The 25,329-nt window shown below is 46.2% G+C and overlaps 1 protein-coding gene and 1 long non-coding RNA gene across 3 annotated transcripts in view; one reads left to right on the plus strand and one right to left on the minus strand.

Moving 5' to 3' along the window:
• Positions 1 to 761: 761 nt before the first annotated feature.
• On the minus strand, positions 762 to 24,927 carry LOC135368240 (organic cation transporter protein-like). Of its 2 annotated transcripts, none has more exons than XM_064601392.1 (11): positions 24,757 to 24,927; positions 13,546 to 13,924; positions 11,141 to 11,244; positions 9,795 to 9,949; positions 7,958 to 8,126; positions 7,742 to 7,889; positions 7,089 to 7,174; positions 6,749 to 6,963; positions 5,580 to 5,761; positions 5,065 to 5,207; positions 762 to 3,506 (listed from the first exon to the last, which is right to left on the minus strand). In XM_064601392.1, exons 2-11 carry the CDS (start codon positions 13,915 to 13,917, stop codon positions 3,416 to 3,418), a joined length of 1,665 nt encoding a protein of 554 aa, XP_064457462.1. In that variant the 5' UTR covers positions 13,918 to 13,924; positions 24,757 to 24,927; the 3' UTR covers positions 762 to 3,415. The 2 variants fall into 2 exon arrangements, with proteins under 2 accessions (XP_064457462.1, XP_064457463.1); XM_064601393.1 differs by lacking the exon at positions 24,757 to 24,927 and adding an exon at positions 16,742 to 16,874.
• The window catches only part of LOC135368246 (uncharacterized), a 31,931-nt gene continuing 19,767 nt past the window's right edge, over positions 13,166 to 25,329 (plus strand). The window contains exon 1 of the long non-coding RNA XR_010414729.1: positions 13,166 to 13,959. This is a non-coding gene — a long non-coding RNA (uncharacterized LOC135368246). The remainder of the gene's footprint in view (positions 13,960 to 25,329) is intronic.

The raw sequence follows: 25,329 nt of genomic DNA on the forward strand, positions 1-25,329 counted from the left end.
TCGAGATGATGATATAAAACATCACCGAGATAACAAAAACTGCACTGTGCTGTACAATCTTATATTTAATTGCAGGATTTGATGGATATAAACATTCTTGCCTTTTATATCCAAACTGTTCATGTAAAAATCATGCCAACGACAGAATGTGTCCCAGCAGATGGTTCTGCCGGCAGCGGTAAACGACGGAAGCAGACGATAATTCCCGACGTGCCTTATGCTCCCTATGTGGCGTTCATCAAATTTGCACCAAAAATCCACTAGTTTTGCAGATTGGGAGAGGTATCCATTTCAATCCTATCCAATCCACTTGCCGCCGAAAATTGCGCTGCCCATGTTGGATACGGGGACAAATAGATAGTGAGGATAGGTTGATTGACAGCGCGCCATATTTCAAGACTCCATTGATCGGAAAGCTGAAAAAGTGGGTGGAGCCTCAGGTATAGGCATGACCCATTAATGGCCAGACTCCGTTTTAATATACGCCTCTGGTCGTGAAGTCTTTGTCCACGAACATTGGTGAGGTACAGAGTGGTTATTGCTGTAGCGCGACACGGTGCCACGTAAACCAACTTTGGCAGGTAACTCCTGGCATAGAAGTACAAGACACATAGAAGTATAACCCAGATTCTGGCATTTACCCTGAGGGGGCTTATATGCTTACAAAGATTTCTGTTCATGGATTTCACTATAGGCCACAGAACCGTCATTCACTTGTGAGATCCACTCTATATGAGAAGAACCAACACCAACATTCAGCGTCGCACACATCACGTGCTTTATTTTTGCTCATAGCCATATCCTCAATAAAACTGAGAACATTCGACACAACTTTGATGCCATATCGGTGTCTAGTATTCCAACTACTAAACACTTTCGATAAGAATTATACAGACCACTAGGTGTGCTTAGTGTTATACATATGATAGATGCCAGTACATCACAGTACATCCAGTACATCCAGTACATCACAATATAATGGATACACTGACAGCGCAGGGAGAATGTGTCATAATATCGTACACAGTACGAATAGTACCTCAAATGGGGAAAAAAAATAGGGCGTCAGGGGGCAATACAGGTCTATGAAACCGAAACTTCTCCAGCTGTGACATCACGACAGGCATCTCCGCCATAGAAGCTGTCCCGGGGAGCGTCACGCGCTTACGAGAACCAATGGAAATTCCCGAAGCTGTTGCTAGACTTTTCCCTATCTCGTAAGCTACGACATGTCGAAAAGCAACTCTTTTTTTTTCTTCTTAATATTCTAGCGCGCCGTACAACGCATGCATCACGTAATGAATCACATGCAGTAAGGCCTCGTTGCGAAGAAGTCGACCGGAGCAGAGGAATACATGCCACATTCGACAAAAGTGAATATGTTTTAGAAAACCAGTGAGAGTATAGCCTCGGAAACGGGCGGGAACACCGTGAAAGTATTCAAGTACTCAAGCAATGGAATCCTCGTCGACGAGTACCTGACAGCTTTCCAACCCTGGTGCAAGTGAAGAAATCTGGGTTGCTTCCATCATCCGACAGTTTATGTAAAAAATGCTCCGTTATGAAACGCATGTATCTCGACTAAGACTGCGTTAAACTTCGTAAAAAGCGATGATTAAAGTGGCTTCGTTATAGCGAGGGCTTACTGTATATTGTCTGGACTCCTGTAATATACCGAATGAAAACCCTTGGACATTCCCGGAGATGCCTAGACAGATGCTGTGAGTCTTCCTTCATTCCTTTCTCTTTCTTTCTTTTTTTTTCTTTTTGTGGCTAAGCTCACCTGACTATCTCGTTGGACGCTTCTCGGTGATTTCACGATGAGCCAGGCAGAATGGTCCGGTCGATCTCTCAGATTTTTGTTCATTCCAATATATATTGAAGCCTATTGCTTTGGAAGTACATTGGCAGAGAAAATTTCTGAAAATATCTTTTAGTTGTTTTTTAAAAAATAATCTTCAAGAATGACCAAGTTTCAGGCCTCGTATCTTCGTAATCATTAATGCTGTGCAGTTAATTTTTACCACACTTATTGCCCATGTGCTGCTGTACCGTTTGCTCTGTCTTAGAAGTTCTAGTCGCCTCATTTGCAAAAAAAATCGCACTTTTTCGGCGCGTAACTGCTTTTTTTTCTTCTAAATAACAGAAGGTTAATATGGGTATATCGTTATGTTCGTCTTTAAATGCTCTTTCAATTCATATAAAACACGTTGTTGGAAAATGTCGGACATACTTTCTGACGCGCGTTTTGTGAGGTGCGGTAAGGCAAAAACGCGCAACTTCGTTAGCGTATTTTCCATATTCGCCCAATCGTGACGTGGTCCATTTTTTCTCACGCATGTTGTTCGTGACAAGCTCACATAGCGTAAGTGGCCGAGGTTTCAATGCGGACATTCAAAAGTAACCCCATCACGGCAACGTGTATGATGCGGTCAGGAACTGAAACCGGAACAAAACTGAAGACCGCTTGGAACCCAATTTTTTTTTCAAGAACCGTAACCGGAATGTAACCGCAATTCACCATCAGCAATTAACCGAAATCGTAACCTGAGCCGAAAAATTCGATTTGGGTTACCGATTCATATGAACCAGTTCAAGCATGAACGCAAACAACTTTACGAGGTCTGAAAATTGTGAGGGAGCACACTGCTCGAAATGGGCATTCTCAAAAATTATTTTTTTAAACCAACTATAAGATATTTTCACCTACTTCCTCGCCAATGTACTTCCTTTCCACTACTCTTCAATATATATTTTGGAACGAAAAAAAAAAAACGGAGAGGTCGACCGGACCAAGCTGCCTTGACTGGACGTGAAATCACCCTTCTATAACATTCGTCCCCGTCGTGCCCCGTGTGACGGTCCGCATTTTTTGGTGGCGACATTGCCTTTCTCTTTCCAGAGCCATTTATGACGAGAGTTTTACCGTTCTGTGATCTTTTGCCGTCCGGAGATAGACGGCCGCCATGACGTCAGAGCCCTCATCGCTCCGCCCACTTGGCCGGGATGAAAACCGAGCCCCGGCAGCACGGGGAGATTACCTCTGCTCCCAAATGGTGCCACTGGCCTTGGCACCGCCCATCGTTTGACGTCAAATGGCGCGCTTTGCGACAGGCTCCTCCCAATGGCCAAACTCTCCTTATAAAGGGCTCTCTCTCGTTCTTTCTTCTTAAATGCTGATAATTTGGGAAGCTTATTCTCTTTGTTCATAGGCCACTTTCCATATTGCACCACATTGCCACATGCAGTCAGCGAAATTTTAGGTGTAAATGCCCCACTTTCCAATTTTGAAAGCTCTACGGCACCAAAAACGTCACTCCAATTTGCCTCCGCTGGAAATGGTCTTCCTCTGGACTTGTAAATTCAGCGTCTGCAGGACCAGCCGAGCAGTAAAGCCGATTATCCCCAGCGCTCATCATTCAGCCAAGGGTGATCTGCTATCTTCTTCTTCTAATCTTTTATCTTCTTGCATCGGTATCACTTCAGGTCTCATTCTTGGTTCAGATCTAGAAAGAAAGAAGAAAAAATGTGATGAATGTGTCTCGGGTACCGGATCTTGCCTACACAAAGGTTCTTCCTTTCTTTTTTCTTAATAAAGATATCCCCCCCCCCCGTAAGCACATCCGCGGCGTATAAGTCTCATCGTCATATTCAATGTTGCCATCTGTCATTCCTTCCTTGTTTCTGAGTAATTTGCACGGGTTTAGACCCAATATTTGGTACTTGTACCATATAATGGGCAATCATTAAAGGGACCATGAAAGGAAATTTGAGAAGCCCACGATCATTTTTAACTTGTTTCCCTGTACTAAAGCATTCACTCTGTGAAATATGAAGTTCAAAATGGTTCAAATAGCGCAGATATTCTATATTAACCACGGGCGTGAACGGCAGCTGCTACGGCCCGCCTCCGAGGCGAACTGGCCGTGACATCATATACGGAACATGTTGCCGATTCGTGGACGGGCTTTTGCGAGCAAACTGCAAAATTTCCAAACGAGCTTGCATACTATGAAATATGTTTTAATTGGACTTCGGGACAGGATTGTATCTAACCGTTGACACAGAATCCTACGAGAAATGTAATATAGCCGTTGACTGTCAGCATGGTTACCGGAGCACGTTTTCCTCTTTGAACTTCTTCTTCGTCAGAACATACCTCCGTCGGTGACATTTTACGATCTGCCGAGTACCGAACGATCCATAGACGCTCTGTGTGTCGCATAATCTCTTCCACCATTGCTGACAGTTTGCCTTTCGCCATATTTCAAGTGATTTCGACGGCAGATATGCGATTTCGTTGTTGTTCAAACCGAAACCATGCACCCACACGGTCACGCGGGGTGTGTCCTGCTCGTCGTTCACAGTTGGCTGAGAGAACTGGATGGCGATGATGTAAGCGCGCTTCGAAGGCAAATAACCAGCGGTCTACGCCCTGCTATTTTCTCTGATAACTGCGCCCCCGTTGTACTGAATTCGGTTAATAGTCGATGTGTGCACGATAGTGATGGACCATGAAAACGGTTTCCTGCAGAGTACTCAGAGTTCGCGAAGATCATTTCATGGTCCCTTTAATACATAATACAATGGGCAATCGGCCAATACAATGGGTTTCCTTTCATTCGACACTTTTTTTACAAAAAAATGTTGTCAGTACACGGCTGATGATATCGTGGCAGATGGGTTATGCGGCCAAGTTTACATCCTGTCGTACAGTGTATGTAACTACTGAACGACTAGTTAGCTAAAACTCATGAAGTAACTTATTAATTACATGTCTTCTGAGAGATGCAGGACAGCAGAATTAGACCAGTCATTATTAAAATCCGTCGTCCTTATTAAACTGCCACTCCGGACTCGGAAAATGGGGTTTATTTTATTTAGTCCATGAGAAGAAGGAGCCTCAAGGATACTATACTCGAAATTTCAATCCTGTTTACGAACGCTGTGCATTTCCGTCGACTTTTGAAGATCTGCTGGCCTCCACAAGTTTCGATGACACAAGAATGGCTCTGTCACAACATACTGATAATAGCCTATCGTAGCTCCACTCTAATCACGTACTTTTTGCGCAGCCGCATGGTGTCCGCAAAGGTGTCTGGCAACAACTCTTTGTGTGTCTCTGGCAGGAGCAATGACAGACAGAGGGCAGTCACGCCACAGCTGGCGTCGAGTACCGACGGAACCCAAGGATAGGTGAGCCTTCCCTGTAGAAAGAACATGTGTCAACTGTGGCCGTGTTCAACTTAAGAAGGAAAAGAAATGTAGTCCGTCAACTACATACGCCGTTCGAGATAAGAGGACGCAACAGCGCAGTAGGAAAAATAGTGCAGCGCCACCACGCAACGTAGTGTCATGCGGCCAGTCTTAACAGCAATACGGAAGCAGGTCGAGTATGATTGGTTACATTATTCGGCGCAGGAGCGAGCGTGACTTCTCTGTGTCCAGCCGTGCTATCTGCGGCGCAGTAATATTTTGAGATCTGACGGACTAGATTTCTGTTCCTTCTTAAGTTGAAGTACGAATATAGGGAAGCTGTTGGGGAAAAAGGAGCAAATGGCTAAGTGAGTTCGCATTACGATGTCTTTGAAGAATGGCGATACGATGGCTCCGAAGCGGCTGGCCGTGAGGCTACTTCCTAGGGCCACTGCCCTGACGACGGTGGGGAAGCATTCGGTGACGTGCACGCATAGAGTACTGTAGGCGCAGTGGACGCACAGCTTCCCCAGCATAACAAGAGACAGTTGGAGCCACAGGAGGTCTGTAAATAGAAAAGTTTGCGCGTATAGATGTCGCTGTGCTATTAGCACGTCTTCACGCGCAAGCGCTAGAAGGGGGGGGGGTATATTTATTAGAACAAAGAAAAAAAGGGAGGAAAGGTCAGCCAAAACGGTATGTCGGCTTGCTGTTCTGCAAAACAAAAAGAAAGAAAAGAAAAGAGAAATAACTACAGGCATTTCTGAACAACTATGAATAAGAACTACGCCTCTGGTTTTGCCGCAACGCCTTCTGGCGTTGCTACCCCTAGAGTTGAGGTCGCTCGAGCCATCAGGAAAAGGGGGGGGGGGGCAAGCCATGTTCGAAGGACTGATTAGAGATGCAAAATTTCTGCAACAATGCGGTTGTTGTTTCTGCGCGACGTTTTGGATGTCCTTCGGTCACGGTAATTATTTTTATCCGATAATTTCGCAGTAAAAAACGCGCAGTTTTACACACATATGGCCTCGTACTGTTGACCACTTTCCAAAGATGTGATATGACGACCGCGAGTTATGACTTACTGAGGCGACGTGATGTACTTAAACTGAGGAGAAATGGGCTACCATGTTGCGGAAGAAGCACCGCATAGTTTACGATGGCAAAATACGTTCATTCTTGGCGTCATGACGACGGAAATATGTCGGTGAGCGGCAAAACGGCATGTAAACAAGGTCACATGACCCCAAAATGACGTTTTCTATGACGTGCGACCAGGACAAGGTGGCAGTTTTGCCAAAAGCACCCGCTTGAGGGTAGTTACAACAATGGCGGGTTTGTGTCACCCCTGTGCTGCTAGGCAACGCAGCTGCGCCGGATCCAAGATGGCGGCCTCGCTCGCCGGCGTGGTTCAGTGTCGCGACTCTGCTCCCTATTTAGTGACTCTAAGATTCCCCTACCGTAGGCGTGTCCACCATGATTGACAAGCGAACGGTACGTAAGCACCACGTGACTATTCCAACGCTGGTATGTATCGAAACGTCGCACTTACTGGACGGCACGAAGATGAGTGCCAAGCAAACGATGCAGGTTGGAATGTACAATGCGTAGTAAATGTGCTGCCTCCGCATGAAATTTATGAGTAGGACGTTGACCACCATGACTGGAATCTCCAACAGGGACACCAGGAAAAAGTTGAGAAAGGGATTTCCTCCGAAATCCACGATCTTGTATATTAAGTTGTAGTACAGGAGGACCACAATAGCACTGCAAAGCAGAGGACAGAGTTAACGTTAAACCTTATTTCCAGTGGAAAATGTTGGTTAGGGTTGGAAGTTGCGGAAGGCAAACTTTCATTCAAGATTCGTGTTTCAAGAGATAAATTGTCTCACAGCTGAATGTGTGTCGAGAAGCTGATGACAGCAATCTTCCATGACCTGAAGAGATCCACAATGGTCGCCTTCTGACGTTTCTTTTCCTGTTGGAGGGACAACAGCAACATGCCCGGAATTTTAGTGAAAAAAAATGAATAAAATAAAAACACGTTGAAGTCTTCATTGGTTACGATACCATGCTTGTTGCATGCGGGACAACGGTATTTATCTTACGAAAACGGTTGCCACAAACTTACTATTTTTTTAAACGTAGATTTATGGAACACTGATTCTCGATTCGTCGAGTGCGCCGATGGCGGCCGTACTCAGTTTACCGGGCTTATATGCATGACTCGAATAAACTCAAACTCAAATAAATGCAAGCTCAAACTCAACTCTCCAATACGCTTTCTTTCTGATTCTCGTAAAAGAGGAAAGAAAAGTGAAAACATTATTATGACTTCGAAAATTTCCCAACACAATTCGAAAAATTAAACATATAAGCGTGCGGCGAACTCAAATGCTTCCTAAAGATAGATGCTGCTCATCCATATTTCTTGGGGGAAAATGTTTTGCCTTTTAAAGCACCAACTATGTAAAGCTAGCGAAGTTTACGAATAGTTCCATTCTTTTTTCTTCGTTGGTGTGCTTGATCGCAAGATCTCCCTCACCATTTCCGCTTTTTCTTTCGCCTTCATGATGACTTTTGAGAGATCCTTGACGTCTACTCGATTTTTCGCGACTATCTTCCGCACCCCCTTCTCAGCCTCTTCCATCTTGCCCGTTACGAGAAGCCACCTCGGTGACTCCTCGAGGAAACTGAAACGGGTTTTATGGGCGATTAGGAACCAGGGAAAACGGAGACCATTCACAATGAGAGTACTCACTAAGCGTTTAACAGCATCAGAAGCAAAGGCAATGTGATTGCGACCTGGATATAAGTCCAGTCAGTGATGAGGTACGCCACACCTGGTAGAAGGATCAGTCCAACGATCCAACCGGTCTCCTGGAGCATGGACACCAAAGCACGACGTCTTGGGGCAACGCTCTCGATCCCTGCCACATGAGACATGTAACATGAAGGGGGAAACATGGCATCTCAAATACATTCCGAACACGAAATGCAACTTCAAGGGGTTGAGAAACCGCATGTAACAAATTAGAGGTATAGCTCCGTTTCATACGTTGTGGTCCATGGATTAGACACGTAAAGTCTCACATTCTCATACACATAGTCTCACATTCTCACAGTCTCACATTCCTCATGTGAACGATTTTTCTCGCTGTGTTAAGCTCGCGCCGTTCGTGCGGTCTGCCCACTGGTCCCCACTTCTGTCGTCCCCATACTGCGCCATCTAATGAAGACAGAGATAACCCTCTCCGGCGCCTCAAGGTCATGCGCATGCGCGTAAGCCTTTATGAAAAAAGGCCCATTGAGGTAAACTAACATACCTCCGCAACGACTTCCGAAGGTGCGTCATTTGAAGGGACAAACACATCCACTCACTCACTCATTCCCCTTTCACTCTTACATGTCTTCTCACTCACACGCACATTCATACGACGGGACGACGCAAGCGGCATATGTTGAACAGGACGGAAATTGATGTTCCGAGGTTGGAATACAGAGAGGGGACAACACACAAGCTTGCGTCGCCCCGTCGTATGAATGTGTGTGTGAGTGAGAAAACATGTAAGAGTGAAAGGAGGGAGTGAGTGAGTGGATGTGTTTGTCCCTTCAAATGACGCAGCTTTGGAAGTCGTTGAGTAGGTGTGTTAGCTTAGCTCAATTGGTAGAGCCCTGGACCGGCAGTCTAAAGGATGTGGATTCCAGTCCTATAGCTGGCTAACCTTCTCAGTGACTTCCTTCTTTCAGAGGTGACATTTTACCTGTGCACACTTCCGAAGTGGCCGAAGGTCACCACAACAAAGGCCGTTCTCCGGCGGCCGGCTCTCTTTACAGCCACCCGCGTTGATTATGCACTTTATTATGCACATTATTGAAATTATGCACTTACTTCCCCTACCTTGAAACGTCACTTCAGAGGAGGTGAAGAGCTGAGAGGAGCTCGCCCAGCGCGCCATCCTTCGAAGTTTAATAGCTTTGTCACGCGGGATCTCAGAAACCCTTTTGATGTGCATGTTTAGCGGACGTATATCAGTATAGACAACGAAATTTGGAAATGCTTTCACAACCACTTTAACATTGCTTAAAGAGAGAGAGAGAGAGGTTGGTGGGTGGCGGTGGCGAGAGAGACGGAAAGCGTTTGATCAAGTCCTACTTCACTCAGCAAGCAGCCAATGGGGAGCCGCTGCATGCTTGTGATTGCGCAATTAAGTTTACAAGAACAAACCTAAAAAGCAGTTGTAAGCTGCGCAACGGGACGAGGCAGCGTGCACAAACTTGATATACACCGACAGGTTGGACAGCGCCTTCAAAGCAACGTTGCTCCGCTGATAAGATACCGTTCAGCTAAAATGTTCCGCATGGTCGCTTCTTTATGAACCACAGGACTCTAGAGTTGGCATCTACGTAGTCCTAGTCTAGTCCGTGTGAACCGTTAGAGGGAACCAGTCGTGTGGCTGGTCTTACGCTCTGATGCCAATACACATGAATTGCGGAAGGATCGAGCAATCACGAAAGTCATTTCACTGCTTCTTCAGAGTCCGTAATTGTCCAATCTCTTTCGAAAGCCAATTTTGCATCAAGGCTAAAGCACTTACCGAGGGTATAGGACACATTTTGGATTCCCCCATGTCCGAGAGAGGCGAGGAATCGGAAGAAATTGAACATCGTCAGGGATGTTGAGAAGACAGTTGCCAGGCCAGCGCCAAATGCAACGAGGGTGCTTCCTATTAACGCTGGGCGCCGTCCACGCCTACAAGGAGGTATGCCATATGGAACGCTCCATTAATTCCGAGAATTCAGTGTCCATTATGCAGGGATCGTGCGGATAAGTCTAAGTCGCATCTGCACAGGTACCTACGGGAGCATCCAGACCCTGGGTTTGGGGGTGCAGTTTTTTGTTGAAGGTCGCAGTGGGGGAGGGGAGAATTCCATGTACGTATAAACTGACGTTTTGGGTGCGATCGTCGTCGTTCGTCGATCACGTATCGTGTTACCTATACTTCACGGAATAACACCCGGGTAACGCACCACGGTGCATTCATGCGAACTAGTGGGTGTTACCCTATCAAAGTCTACCCGCGCCGGCATGCCGTGCTCGCCAATTACTCAATGCAGGCGGTACAATGTGTTGCCTACGTATAAAACTGATAAGGACATTCCATCGTGGTAAATATCGAAGTGATTGAGCACCGTAACACAAAGTTATAGCGCAAAACGTGAGGTTCCCGTAGTCAAAACAGCCAAGATGGCGCCTCTCAGTTAGCAGACGACATCCCTTTTGGGTGTCGTCTGCTGAGTATACGTCGGCATTTTTCGTTCCTCACGTTGCTTACTTCTGAGCAAAATACGACAGTTACACGAAAGCGAAATGAAAACTGCAGTTCCATACGGCTGGCAGGATATGCGACACGTCGTCGTCTGGGGAGCAGCATGTCAAGTCTCAACGCCGCCATACTGATTGTTTTGACTATGGGAATTGCACGTTTTGAGTTATAACTTCGTGCTGCGGCACTCAATCACTTTAAAATTTACCAAGATTAAATGTCCTTATGAGCTTTATATAAAGATCGCACAATGTGCCACCTGCATTGAGTAATTGGCGAATACGGCATGGCGGCACGGGTAGAGTTTTATAGGGTAACACCCTGTATATAGACTAGCTAAGAGGCTACGCAGATGTCAACATGGCAGCTACCGCCGGGATTTATGCGCTGGTACCGCTAGGAGGCGCTACAGTTGCAGAAGTCGTTATGCGGATCCTCATTTCTCTTGTTACCATTTCTGCTCCAACAGCGTCCCTGGCGGTACCTGCACGCAACTCTCCGGAGCGCGTCCGTCGAGTACATAATACGGGCAACGTGTGCAAATGCGACCTAGCTTTATTCGCGCACACTCCGTACTTGACTTTGGCGTGACATGGCATGTCGTACACCATACCCACCAGTCAGACAGATGTGAGAAGATGAAGTTGCCGACCATAAACCCAAACATTAAGATAGATTGAGACATTCCGATCTTCCAGCCATCCTGACAGACAACGTCCCACTGAAAAAGTTAATTTCATGTCAGCATATTAGGTCATTAGATGCGAACGTCCAACATGTTCCTCATTACTAGAGTGGTTACTCATGTTCTATCAAAAACCCAGGGGTCTCGTGCCAGGGTGTACACTTCAAAAACCAAACTGAAAACTGGGAAGTTTGTTCGTTTTGAAATAATAACAAGTATGTGGAGGTTAACACAACACTGTACATGAAAGAACTGATGTTCTGAGGCTGGAATCATGTTCATCAGTTGCCGCCTGCGTCGATCCCGTCGTATGAACGTGTGTGTGACTGAGCAAAAATGTAAGAGTGAAAGGAGGATGAGTGAGAGATAGTGGCTGGTTTGTCCCTTCAGATCACACACCCTGGAAGTCGCTGAGAAGGCGTGTTAGCTTAGCTCAATTGGTAGAGCCCTGGACCGGCAATCCAGAAGATGTGGGTTCGAGTCCTACAGCTGGCTAACCTTTTCAGTGACTTTCATCTTTCATCGTTGCAACTCTGTAGTCACGATTCATTTTAGGTGAGCCGTTCAAAGTCGACCGAGACTTTTATTCCTTTAAATGTAACGAAAAATTCGGAGAACACCAAACTACGTTAGTTTTTTCATCCATCAGGTTCTCCTGGTCTGCGGAGAGTACGATCGCGAGCGTGCGGCGGCGTACTATTTCCGAGCTGTCCGCCTCTGTGCCTTGTACGATGTTGCTCGGGAGAAATCGTGCGTCCTGGGCCGACTTCACATGGAACTGCACCGACATTTGTCTTAAATCGTTTACGGAAAATCCGAGGGAAACACCCAGACCGCACAACCAGCGGCTGGATTTTGAACCGGGATCACGTCCCCATCTCGGCATGGAATGCCGTCACAGTTGATTATGGGAAACCACTCGGTTTCTTAGAACCAACCGTTTAGTAACCGTCTGCACACGAACGTTGGTGCGTCACGTTGCACCGTGGGAGAGTCATTAGAGAGTTTTAGTGTATCGTACGCTATCGCCTTTGCGTACGTAGGGGATAGCGTAGTGGTTCTGCGCAGTGCGCGAAACTCTCTTTATGTTTTGCGCGTGCGCATAACCACCAACGCTATTCCTTACGTACGCAAAGGCGATAGCGTACGATCCAATAAAACTCACTATTTTCGTTTAGCGCCGGGGTCGCTGCAAGCGAAAGAAACCGTAATTTAAGCTTTCCATCTTCTTCTCATTCTCGAGAAAGCCAGCAAACCGGAGCTGTCTCTCACTGGACTCCTTGTCCAGTGATTGCGGGGAAATCGTTTGAGGAGACCAACCAGAGGCCTGTCCGCAATGTTGCCTTCTTGAGAACGAGACAGAGAGGATTCGGTTTCTTTCGCGGATAACTTTCCTTTTGTGTTGACCGCAAGGTAACGACATCTCTCATTCCGCGAGCCACCAATTGTGGCAGAGGATAAGCGGTAAAGCACGGTTTTGAATAAATTCAATAGCATCAGAAAGAAAGGATTGCGCATAGTTCCAGACACCGCTCGGGAATGACAGCTTGCGACGAATAAAGATGACGGACGCCTAATGCTTATCTTCGAGATGACTTCGCAAGTTATTTCCCCCGATGGAGTAATATAGACGTAAAGTGCACTTGCAGGAGACTTTATCACAGTGACCGCGGTTTAAACCGGTTTCGGGCGGACGCAAATCTAGTCCGAGCTTATCAGTCGTATACAGAAAATAGAAAATAAGGTGCCTCCTACGATAACCGTCGTCGAAGTGGGGGGTTTATCTCACCAAATAAACGCGCAATGTCTACAATAGGCAGGCCAAAGCGGTGCAACAGTCCGCGCTGTCCAAGCACTTCAAGCCACAACACTCACCGGTGACCCAGAGAGAACGTGTTGTGAAAGAAACGTTTACGTAAGGCAGTGGGTCCCAAACTGGGGGGGGGGGGGGGGGGGGGGTCACGAAATGGCCCACATAATTTTTTAAAATTCCACGCCGGGTCCGCTTTTCTGCGTTACCAGGAAGGCCGTGGCAGCAGACCCGAAGGACATCGATCCAGTAGGACAGCGGATCGATGAAGTCCTGCCACGTCTGTCCAAACTGCCCTACCACGTCTACCGAAGGGGCAGCTTCCAGCCAAGATACGAGGGCTTCTACAGCTCACCGTATTGCCGTACGTAAGGTATATGCGATGGCAGAACCGACAGCAACTGACGGGGCCTTTACGACAGTCAGTAACTGTAGCTCATCTACACGTACACACACTAAATGGAAGCTGAACAGTGTAACCCTCTTCCATGGACATCATGCAAGCACCACGAAGAGAAGACCATTACCTCGCTCAAGACTGTCCTTGAGTGAAAAGAAGTGTCATACTCCCACTCTGAGCACGGCTCCTTTTGAATCGAAGTTCCATTGTCGGGAACTACAGGCTCGGATAATATAAAGTCTGCTTCCCGCTGATACACTGTACACCGACTCCTTGCCAACGAACCTTCTTCCGTGGGCTCAAAGGGAATGCTGTAGTTCCACCACAGTTCCCTGGACAAGTTGGCGAATTGGGCAGGTGGCGCACACCAGTGGTCTTGATGAGCCGGTGCCATAAAGGTGAGACCCATGATGAACTGCGCCGCTGGAAAGCCCCTCATCGCGCAGAAGAGCAGCACGGGGATGTGCCACGGACCGATCTTCTCCAGGATGGACCACATCTTTTGCCTTGGAAATGAAAAAGAAGAGCGTCGGAGGGCAAGGTATGAAAAAGAGTGTGTTTCACATTCAATTTTTTTTTATCATTTAGAGATTCTTTAGAAAATGCTCTGCGAGAGCAGCACTGATGCCATCTTTAGCCAGGCAGATATCCTACAGGAAAGCACGTGGAACTACTGGACAACTACTTACCTAAAATTTATTAATTATCCATTCAATTAAATGTTTTCGGGAAAATGCGAGAGCAGAATTGAAGGCGATCATTATTGAATTGACTGAATTGAATCCATCTGCATTTTTTTAAATCATGAACCGGGCACGTACTTTGAGGTACATTCATTCAAACATTCATTGGCTAAAATGCTGCAAAGCTAGAACGTGTCCAGCAGAAAACGTCAACTACACAGCGAATTTTGGCCTCACGCCAACCTCTCCTCCGCATGACGCCCTTTCCACTCCTCTGTACACCGACAGACGACACCGGGTTTTCGGATTGTTCGCATGACATTTCTAATGCTAACGCACTAATAAAAGGTGCATAACAAACATGCCAGTAGAAGGTGAGATAACGATACATAGGTTCTGACTAGCGATGAGTGCGGGTATGAAAATTCGTACCCGCAACCACACCGCAACCGCGGGAGCACAACCCGCATCCGCACCTGCACATGCAGACGCGTATCCTCATGCCCACAGATGTACCCACAGCCCAATGCGTACGCATGCTTCACTTACGTCACATGATCGTCACAGATCAAAATGCTTTATTGATGCGGGGACAATGTCCGTTAGCGAGCTACTTTTCCAACGCGTCAGACGCTGGCGAGTGCTGACGTGGTTGCCGGCTTACAAACGCAAAGTGTACCAGTCGTGGTATCGAAAGGTAGCCAAAATTAACCCTATGTGGCAAACAACAGCGACATTATTTTGAGCTGATGAATTGGATATGGAACGTCTGGGAAAGTATTTTGGGCCGAATGTTCGCAATGAATCGGGTCGTACCCCAAATTTGATGGGTTGGTTTTGCGCCTGCGTGTATTGCAGGTACACCCGCGTAATCCGCGGAGGCAGTGCAGGTCTACACGCACCTTACCCGCAACCCGCGATGACACGGACCCGCGAAGAACAAACGTGCGCGGGTACCCGCGGTATAGCCGCACCGCACTCATCTTTAGTTATGACTTATGACAGACTGAATGCATATGTCTCATGGAGAGCATTCCTGCGGTGTTGCTCATAACGCTCATAACGTGTTGCTCATAACGTCGTGATTGACGGGCCGTTAATTATTACGTAAGGTCGTTCAAGCGACCAGGCCCAGTCCAACGCGAGATACAGAAGGCCTGCTTATTGCCTCCTCTCCCTCCTCCGCTACGTGGACATATAAAATCAGAATTCGTCTGCTACTGCCATTCGCCGTTATGCGAATTCAAGAACTAGCCAATGATTCAAGCTAACTTGGAACCTGTCGGAACTGAGTAGTATTATAGACAAAAAGTGCAACACGATTTCCAGAAAATCAGTCTTGAGAAAGGTATGGGACCATTTTGGGCTTTATTTTAAAGTTTTTCCCGTTTAGTACGCGGGGCCACTACTCGTAGATGACGGTGCTTCGTCTCCATGGCAACGCGACCCCTGAAAGCTGAAAGCACGTTCGTGATTGGTCGCCGCCGTTGAAAACACCATCCTGATTGGATGACCCTTAGTTGTTACGTCACATCAGGCTTTCTCTATCTACACTCTTAAAAATGAACTTCACCGCATAGCACGCTCCTAGCCAACCATTATCTCGAATGATATCGTTATCTGCCCCGATTTGTTGAAAACAGGGGGCGTACGCCTTTTCTGCGACAATTATGAACAGCATAAGTGTCACAGAAATGGCGTACGCCCCCCGTTTTCAACAAATCAGGGCAGATAACGATATCATTCGAGTTAATGGTTGGCTAGGAGCGTGCTATGCGGTGAAGTTCATTTTTAAGAGTGTAGGTGATGGTGCCTAGTTTCTACACTGTTACAGCAGAACTTCACCACATAGCACGCTCGAAGCGAAACCGTCATTCCGAATTATATCATTGTGTGTCCTTATTTGCTGAAAATGGGAGGAGGCGCCTATCTGGGACATATTATGCTTGTCTCAGATAGGCATCTCCCCTTGTTTTGAACGAATCGTGACACAGAATGATATCATTCCGTATGGTGGTTGGCTAGGAGCGTGATATGTGGTGAAGTTCTGTTTTAACAGTGCAGGTGGTGCTGACACCCCGCATTGTCAGCTTTCTTGAGAAGGAGAGGGAAAGGGAGCGCGTAAATTGCGTTAAGGGGAAAAGAGGTAAAGGGAACGCGTAAACTGCGGTTCCTTACGCTCATAAGCCACGAACGGCGTCCCCTTCTTTTTGTGCTGACACCAAGGTAACGGCATCTATCATACCAAAATTTTCACCGGTGAAAATTTTGTACTTTAGTGTTCCTTTAAAAACGGAAGCGGAACACACGGATGTGCCTATTGGTTCAGCCATCTTTGCAATCATTGCATAAATTGTCACGTTCCAGTTTGGAGCTATACGGTTCGAGGATATTGAGGTCTATGCCCCCAAAGTACGACTAGTAACTGGTTCAAAATGGACGAAGGAAGCAACAATTGGTATGAGCAATATTTAGTTCAGCGCAGTACAACGTGTCAATATAGTATCACATAACAGCGAAAATAATCGACGTTGGACACGGCATTGCCATGTGCGACAGTTTGACGTGCAAACAACAAGCAAGCGATAAAAAAAAAAATCGCGATGGTTATATAGGTGTAGAAGTATCAACACAACTCACATAGTTTTGTTAGAACCTTCACAGCGCATACATGAAACCTCCCAGCAGGAACGCTTCTTGAGAATGCTTCTTTGGAGGTACACCAGGCAAGAAACAACAGCTAGTATAGGAAGAGAGAGCCAGCGTCCCCGATCGCGATGTGGTAAGCTTTGGCAACCGGGCGCCTGCCCATGCACGCCTGTGGGCTAAAGATAGTATCTGTGTCTCGCAGCCTGCATCGGTTCACGAAAGAAAGGGAAACGCCTCAAAACAACAACAATCGCTCTGTTGGTGGAGTTCCAGTGGGAGGCTTTCCACCCGGTTGCTCACCTGGGAAACACGTACATGCCACAGGGGGTGATGAAGATACAACTAAAGTATTCTACCCTGCAGTCGTTGGGACACGGCAGCAGACGAGACGGTATGGTGTCAAGGGCTTGTTCGTCGCTGTCGGAGCGCGGTATTCAAAGAAGATATCTTTACTCCCGTCCTACTTTCGAGCGGCTTTCCATGCCCTACCAGAATGGCTTAGCGGGTTAGGGCGTCTCGCTCAATGGTGGTAGCCAAGGTCGTGCTGGAAACTAGGTGGTGGTGGGTTCAAATCATGCCTACCCTTTGCACAGTCACCGTCTTCATGTGTATCGTAGTCAAGTAAGAGAACTACTTATGGAGGTAGCCTCTTTTACACCGACTCTATCTTGCATACCAGATAACAATGCTCCCAAAGGGAGATCGCGCACGAAAGACACCACAGAAACTGTAATGTATCCCTTGGCCAGGCGACAAAAGAATGGAACGAGACAGCGACGACGCATGCATGACGACGACTGTAATGTATTTCCTGGTACAAGTGCTAGGGAATAATCACGTAACAATTGCAAATATAATCCGTGAACTGCAAATAAACTCTTCGATTCTCTTTCTCGCAATATCGCTTGCGGTGCTGTTCTCGGGAAGCTTTCTCCTCGAATTCTCTTTCTATATAGCAACACGATCCGCACGCGGTCCTTGAACGCGCGGCCAATAACACGGTCGTCGGGGCAGCATCCTTTGCGGTGCTGTTCCCGGAAACATTTTATTTTATTTTTTCTAAGATCTTTCAAGCACGAATGGCAGTTGTTGACTTTGTTGGGGAAAATAAAGCGAATCAGTAAATTAAGGATATAGGGAATGGTATACCGGGTGTTTCAGTTAAATCCCCGGGCTAAATAATTCGCGAACCGGTGCACCAATCGAATAACTTTCTTTTTTACAAGTATCTGTCCAATACCGCCTACAAGACGTGCACCGCGTGAACGAGCGGGAGGCGCTCATTATTTAAATAAAAATTCAAATGAGTTTCGTGAAAAAAGCTAATTTCTAAAGCAGGGCGCCGTCACCATTAAAATGGGTACTACTCCTTTTAGGACCTTCAGTGGACACCTTTTAGAGAAAAATCTGCCACCGAAGCGGGTCATTTATTGCAGTAATTAATTGGTTTCGGTTTACGTGTTTTTGTCGCGGCTGGTCGCGGCGAAGCGCAAAAGGACGTAATTCATTGGTGTAATTCATTGGTGTAAGGACGTAATTCATTGGTGGACATGGGAGTGAAAGAGCGTCCTTTTTCGCTTCACCACGACCAGCCGCGACAGAAATATGTAAACCGAAACCAATTAATTACTGCAACAAATGACCCGCTTCGGTTGCAGATTTTTCTCTAAAAGGTATCTACTGACGGTCCCAGAAGGGGTAGTACCCATTTTAATGCCGAGGGCGCCCTGCTTTAGAAGTTATATTTTTTCGCGAAACTCATTTGAATTTTTATTTAAATAATGAGCGCCTCCCGCTCATTCACGCGGTGCGCATCTTGTAGGCGGTATTGGACAGATACTTGTAAAAAAGAAAGTTATTCGATTGGTGCACCGGTTCGCGAATTATTTAGCCCGGGGATTTAACTGAAACACCCGGTAGACTAATGGTATAGGCTAAACTGAAAATAGGCGGCGATTGATTTTCATCTGTAAATTCTTTTATGTCAGAACCGTTTTGTTGCAAACCGGTTACTGCTATTTTCTCCGGTTCGGGTTCAACAGTGTCATGAAAATTTCGGTTCGGGTTCGGGTTCAGGTTCGGTTCGACACTCTACTCTTAAGGTTTCCACCTTGAAAATAATGGTACCTTCCGTACTCTAGTCTGATTTCTGCTGACGCACCCTGACCGACGTCTGGCACGTGTTGGCTAAAGCCCGACAAAGTCGGATTTCCCATGATCTGATCCGGGCACGACCTGACTTGGCTTGAATCCGGGCATTTCGTACATCAGGCAGTTGTCGGCTACATGATCTGACCCGAAACGGCCTGACTTGTCTGGTATTCGGACATTTCGTGGGTCCTGCACGTGTCGGTTAAAGCCAGGTATAGTCGGGTTTGCCATGAACGCGTCCAGATCAGGTCTGCATCCGGGCTCCTGTCTGGCTCATCTGGAGTTGTCGTACGAGACACCTAAGTAATTGTTGTCGATAAGATATTTTCAGTTACTCCTGTTGCTTCTGCGACCGACCCGAGAGTGTCCAACACGTCTTTTATGATTGTCGGGTGTCGCGTGCCCATGCAGTGGGGAGCACTCCACGTGTCTCCTCGCTCACCTACGCATCGTCTTTGCCGCATGGCTATACCTTCTTGGGGCTTTGAGACAGTGGTTTAGCCAGACCTCCAAGGTAGGGGGGGCTCGATACGAAAACTCGCCCCCCCCCCCTAAAAAAAAGGGACGAAAATAATTGATTTAGACGTTCAGAATACGATTACATGTAGAGGCTGTCATGACCAATGAGGTGGTGTCACGTGATTGGAAGTATTTTGAAAAGCTCATCTTTGAAACCATTCAAGAGTGCTGCTTACATAGACGCAGTGAACTGCAAGAACTTTCGCGATTGTCACACTTGTTTGATGAAAAACCGAAGAAGAAAACCAGACGGAAGAAAGACATGAGTTCTGACTCAGATGGAAAGCCGTCAAAGAAAACAGATTTCCCTGGCGTAGGCGGATTTAACACATCCAGGGAGGTGTTAAGTAGTGTTAATGGTGTCCCCTCCCATATATTATGTTCTCCTCGGATTTGCACGATTTGCGTGGGTTGGTCCGTGGCAGGTAGGGGGGGGCTCGAGGCCCGAGGCAATTTTGTGAGAGAGGGGGGGTCCAGCTCGTTAAGGGATCCGCAGAGTACGGTTCGGGAAGGTTGGTAGTGTGGACAATGGAGATGAATGTGCTCTAGACCTTCTACAGCACCGCAGGGACAGCATTGGGGAGACTGAACTTGTCTCAAGCGGTAACGCCACTGCGCTGTAAAAGCCACATCGAGGCGCATTCGATGATCTAATGCGGCATCTTGACGAGAAGTATGTCGAGGCATGCGGAAAGCGAGCGCTGGATCAACTCTGCTCAGCATGGCTGGGGGAGAATGTCAACGGTCCATTGGCGTGGACGGGAAGCCAGAGGAGTCACGAGGCGTCGAAGTACGGAACGACGACGTCCTCTCAGCAGCGCAATACGCGTCCGTCTCCAAGACGAGAGAGCTGCTTCTGCGGCGCTGTCGGCCTGTTCATTCCCTTCGACACCGCAATGGGCTGGAACCCACTGGAGAACCAGCCTGTGCCCTGCTTCGTATATAGACAAGGTTGTAAGCCATTAACACATCCATCACCAACGGTGCGGATGAGCTTGGATGCCAGAATTTTCAATTGCCTGCAGCGCAGATGTATGGAGTCAGTGAACATGACCCATTCCCGTGGGGTAAAAGCAACGATGTGCTGCAGAAAGAAAAGTACGGCATAGAGTTCCGTAACTGGGGAAGAGGTTTGATGCAACAATAAAATGTTTTGATTTGATTATGGCCTTGATTGGCTGTTATTATAGGACGAGTAGAAGTTGTCGTTGCCACGTATTACCAGTCAGTGCACGTTTCTTTGCTGTTCTTTTTAATTCCGGATTAGTGCCGCGAAGCAACTGTGGCTATGAGCGGATTACAGACGCGGACAGATGGAGAGAGGACAGCAGGAAGGAGCGGGGAACAAGGGGCTACGTATTGTTACTGTCACCTGTAAACATGCTGATCCAATACGCATGCTATAGAGGCATGTATATTATAAGTATTTGTAGATAATTCACTTTAAGCATTCACTATATTTAAATACAGCGTCTATATCTGTATATACAGCATCTGGTGTTCCCCGCTGATCACGCTCGCATCTACATATTATCTTTGAATGCGCGGCCGATTAAAAGGTCGTCGGGCAGTATCGCTTGCGGTGCTGTTCCGGGAAGATATTATGATTATGATTACTATTATGATTCGCTTTTGTTTTTACGTATGATTGTGCCTGTACTAGAGTGCTGACAAAATACATACAGGTGCACGGCTGCTACATACCTACCCTGAGAACCGGAGTCACAAAACTGTATTTTACAAAAATTTAAAAACATAAAAAAATTGAAATACTTCTATCTGGAGTTTACTGTCTTACTCCTAGGAGGCGTTTGTACTCTATTTCTTTCTTTCTTTCTTTCTTTTTCCTGCTCAACACCGTAATAGCTTTTTCTTGCCTATATTTGTCTTCATATATACCATGTTCATTTTGTAAGACTTTTTTCTTTCAACAACATTTTTTTACAACTTTTTCAGCCAGAGAAATAGTGAAAGTACGACACCGAACAGAAGAAAGAAACATTGTTAAAAACAGACCCAATGAAAAAAAAAAGAGAGAAAAATAAAGTAGCGTAGTTGTCGCTAAAGTTCACACGTCTCACATGAGAAGTACCCAGAGAATTATGTTGATCCCATATAGACTACAAGAGCGCGCTGATGAGTTGAGTTGAGTTGAAAAAGAAAAGAAAAAAAAAATAGGGAAAGAGGCACTCATTACGAGAGCCGGCGGCTCCAAGTCACAGTCGCGCTAATAGTCGTGTTGATAACCGCAGTTGATGCTCGACTTGAAGTACGACGAATCTTGAACCTTGGCGAGTGTCATGTTTACCAACCCGTATCACTAACATTAGCTCGTCAAAATGGCTGTTCAAAATAAAAAGAAAGAAATGAAATGCCGTTAAACTGTGCTCCTCACGTTCACTTTCGTTTTACGAACCAAACGGACCCAACATATTCGAGCTGGACAACAACATCCCCAAGGATATCTTACTTGAATCTACTTTTATGACACTTGGGCGATGAAGGCAAAAGAATGTACACAGTCCAGTTGGGTGATCGTGAAATACATTATTATCATTTTACATCTCATGCAGTCCCGTCTGCATTGGGGTGGGTGGGCCACAACTCAGCTGGCGAATTTCTCCATTCATCAACTTTTATGAGGAAGGTAGTCACAGATGCTCTTTCAACTGCGTCGTAGTCATAATTTTGCGTACGAATCACGATATATCGCATCAGTCAGTCCATCTGTTTTTGTTTTTGTGTTTTCCTTCTTTTTCTTCTTCCTTCCTTTCTTCAGTAAATGTCAGTTGCGTCCGCACTTTTAGATTAAAATATGTTTATCGTTCAACACAATATCCTGATAATGTTTTTGTAATGTGCAGCTGTCTTTATGAAGAGATGTGCGTTTCTTTTCGTTTTCTAATGCTACAGCGCAGTCCTTTATATTTCCTTTATTCCTTTGGAACGTGTTTGTGCCTTTATGCTACTACCAGTCCGTCTCACCCAATTTTTCATACTTTGCAGGCTTTCTGTCATAGCATCAGAGGCTTTAATAAAGGAATTGCTATGATATTACAAACAATGAGATTTTGTTTCGTTACCGCTTTGTTTCGGATATCAAAGGAATATTGCTTTATGGCCTGCTTAGAAATTCATTATGTGAATGAGAGGCCAAGCATTGCATATACAGGCCTGTGCCTGCGCTTCAACCATTTTTCGAATATAATCCAAGTGTTAATTACATTACAGCATGTGGTAATTAGAACTAAGTCACTTTTCTGGTAACTTATCCCATAATATTCACACCAGTATCAATGACATCATGAGATTGGACCCCCAGGGACCCACTGAGCTCACCCCAGGATTTTCTGGGGTAACCCCAACACCTCTGGGGGTTACCCCAAGCACTTCTGGGGTTGCCCCAGACATTTCTGGGGTAACCCCAGGACTGGCTAGGGTAACCCCAGAAGTGTTTGGGGTAGCCCCCAGAAGCGGCTGGGGTAACCCCAGAAAGTCTGGGGTAGCCCCCAGAAGTGTCTGGGGTAAACCCCAGAAAAACCTCAGAAACCCTAGGGTTTTCTGGGGTAACCTCAGACTTTTTTTTGATAGGGGTGCCTCATTGCAGTAACCAGTGTTCTGTGCCTAATTGATCAATGCAGTGTTGCCACTTTTTCATTCTTTTTGTTTTCTTGTTATCTTTCCTTTCTGAGTATATATTAGATTTCTATGGCCCTCGCAGTTGCTGCTACTGTAGAGGAGTCGAGGCACCTCTCAAGCTGCGAAGCTTTTAGCCTCGTCTCCTCCCATCTTTTGATGGAATAAAGATAGAGGTATATATGTATATATGATAATTTTTCTGTCTACGCGTTATAACGTAGGTAGCCTCATGAAAATATTTTCCTGAGGATGGGGGTCATTCCCTCGGACAAAAAGCTTGAGGCAGACCCATACAGTTGAAAATTGCACGAGTGCTATAGAGTGGAGCAAGCCGTTGTGTGACGGACAGAATAGAAGCAGGAGCGGACGGTGACAGTGGTGCCTTGTATACTGTATTCCTTCTAGATATTCCTCTAGTATTAATTCGTATTTATATAATACATAATCATAATGCTTGTCAGGTCGCTTACGGATTTGTAGTGCGATACAGAAAAATTGTGCGTCGCACATATTGCATAGTTTAAATATGTCCCAAATTTATCTTGGCTGTCTCGTGCCTTATGGCGTATTTCGGTTGTTTGGAAGAACACCATAGTACACTCCTAAAACGGAACTTCATCGCATAGCATGCGGAAGGCCACACCATTGCACAGAATACATTTATCACTGTTGATTTCTTGAAAACGGGAAGCGTACGTCCTTTTGTGACACGTATGGAGTGATATTAATTGTTATAAAAAAGCGTAGGCCCTGCCCTTTCCACAAATCAACAATTATAATGGCGGTATTCTGTGCAATTGGTTGGCCTTCAGCGTGCATTGCGGTGAAGTTCAGATTTAAGAGTGCATACACTGCAGCATTGTTTCCCAAAGAAGTGCCAAAACGACCGAATATAGCGGAAGAGTATCTGCGTTACTTTTATTTTGCATCGATATCGGTGTCGCGTTACTTTCTCGAATTTATAGCGACGTTAGTATGTACTTCTACACTACGTTTCAATAATAAGAACCAATACATGTTATGAAGAAATCAATTACCGCGTATTGATGTTTGTAGTTTCCCTTTCTTTTCTGAATAACGCGTCCTATGGAGTACCCAGTCCCGAATGGCTCGGGACTAACATCTCCATTTTTTTAACAAATCAATCAATCAATCAATTACCGCAGGCAATGGGGTATAATATCGCCCCTGGCGATGAAACACCCCACTCAGTACCATTCAAATTAAGTTGTTGTTTTGAATGAGGAAGTTTGCCACTACAGTACTGGTACAGTGGAGTATCAGGTACACTCTTAAAAACGAACTTCATCGCATAGCACGCTCCTAGCCAACCACATCTCGAATGATATCGTTATCTGCCCGTATTTGTTGAAAACGGGAGGCGTACGCCTTTTTTGTGACACTTATGCTATTCATAATTGTCACAAAAAAGACCTACGCCTCCCGTTTTCAACAAATGAGGGAAGATAACGATATCATTCGAGGTTATGGTTGGCTACTAGCGTGCTATGCGGTGAAGTTCATTTTTAAGAGTGTAGCGGTACTCCGTTGGTCAGGATCTTCGGATTGGAAGGAGACCGTTCATCTGCTTTTAATCAAATCAATCAATCAATCAATCAATCGGCTAAGCGTAATCTTAGCTTAATGTCCTCGCAAGAATACGCTGCTGTCCATCCCCGATAAAAAGCGCAACTCACCTGACCGAAGGCCCTGTCGCAGAAGGTGCTCTTTCAAGGAGACTGCGTGCTGCAGCGCCAAGGAGTGAGAATGTTATGAAGGAGCCTAGTGTTTGGGTTCAGTGAGTGAGAGAATATGACAGCTCGCATATCGAGCGTTCGCGATAAGAGGCGTAAGAAGGCGGCAACCGAGAAACGTCCACTTGTTGCCGAACGACCGCGAAGGAAATTGGTACTTGAAGATGCGTGCGCATCTTGTCCGAGAGTGTTACACCATGGGATCGAGGAAGCCCTAATCAGGCAGGCGGGACACGAGATGCGAATGATACTTGGTCTAGTCGTGTGTACACGTGACCCATGCATGTATGCAGATTACAGTTATTGGTGGCCACAGCATGATTGGTTGAATGCTGTTGGTGCCACACCGCAACACTGCAGGCAAAAGAAAGGAAATATTGAGAGCATGGAAGTCGTAGTAATTCCGGGAACCGGAAACTCACGAAGCATTATTGAGACAGAAGGTGAAAAATTGAAGGTAGGGAAAACTTGACAACCCCGCGTGGCTTAACCTCCCCGGGAAGACTGGTAGGTGAC

The sequence above is a fragment of the Ornithodoros turicata genome, chromosome 9, assembly GCF_037126465.1.
Source record: "Ornithodoros turicata isolate Travis chromosome 9, ASM3712646v1, whole genome shotgun sequence".
Lineage (NCBI taxonomy): Eukaryota > Metazoa > Arthropoda > Arachnida > Ixodida > Argasidae > Ornithodoros > Ornithodoros turicata.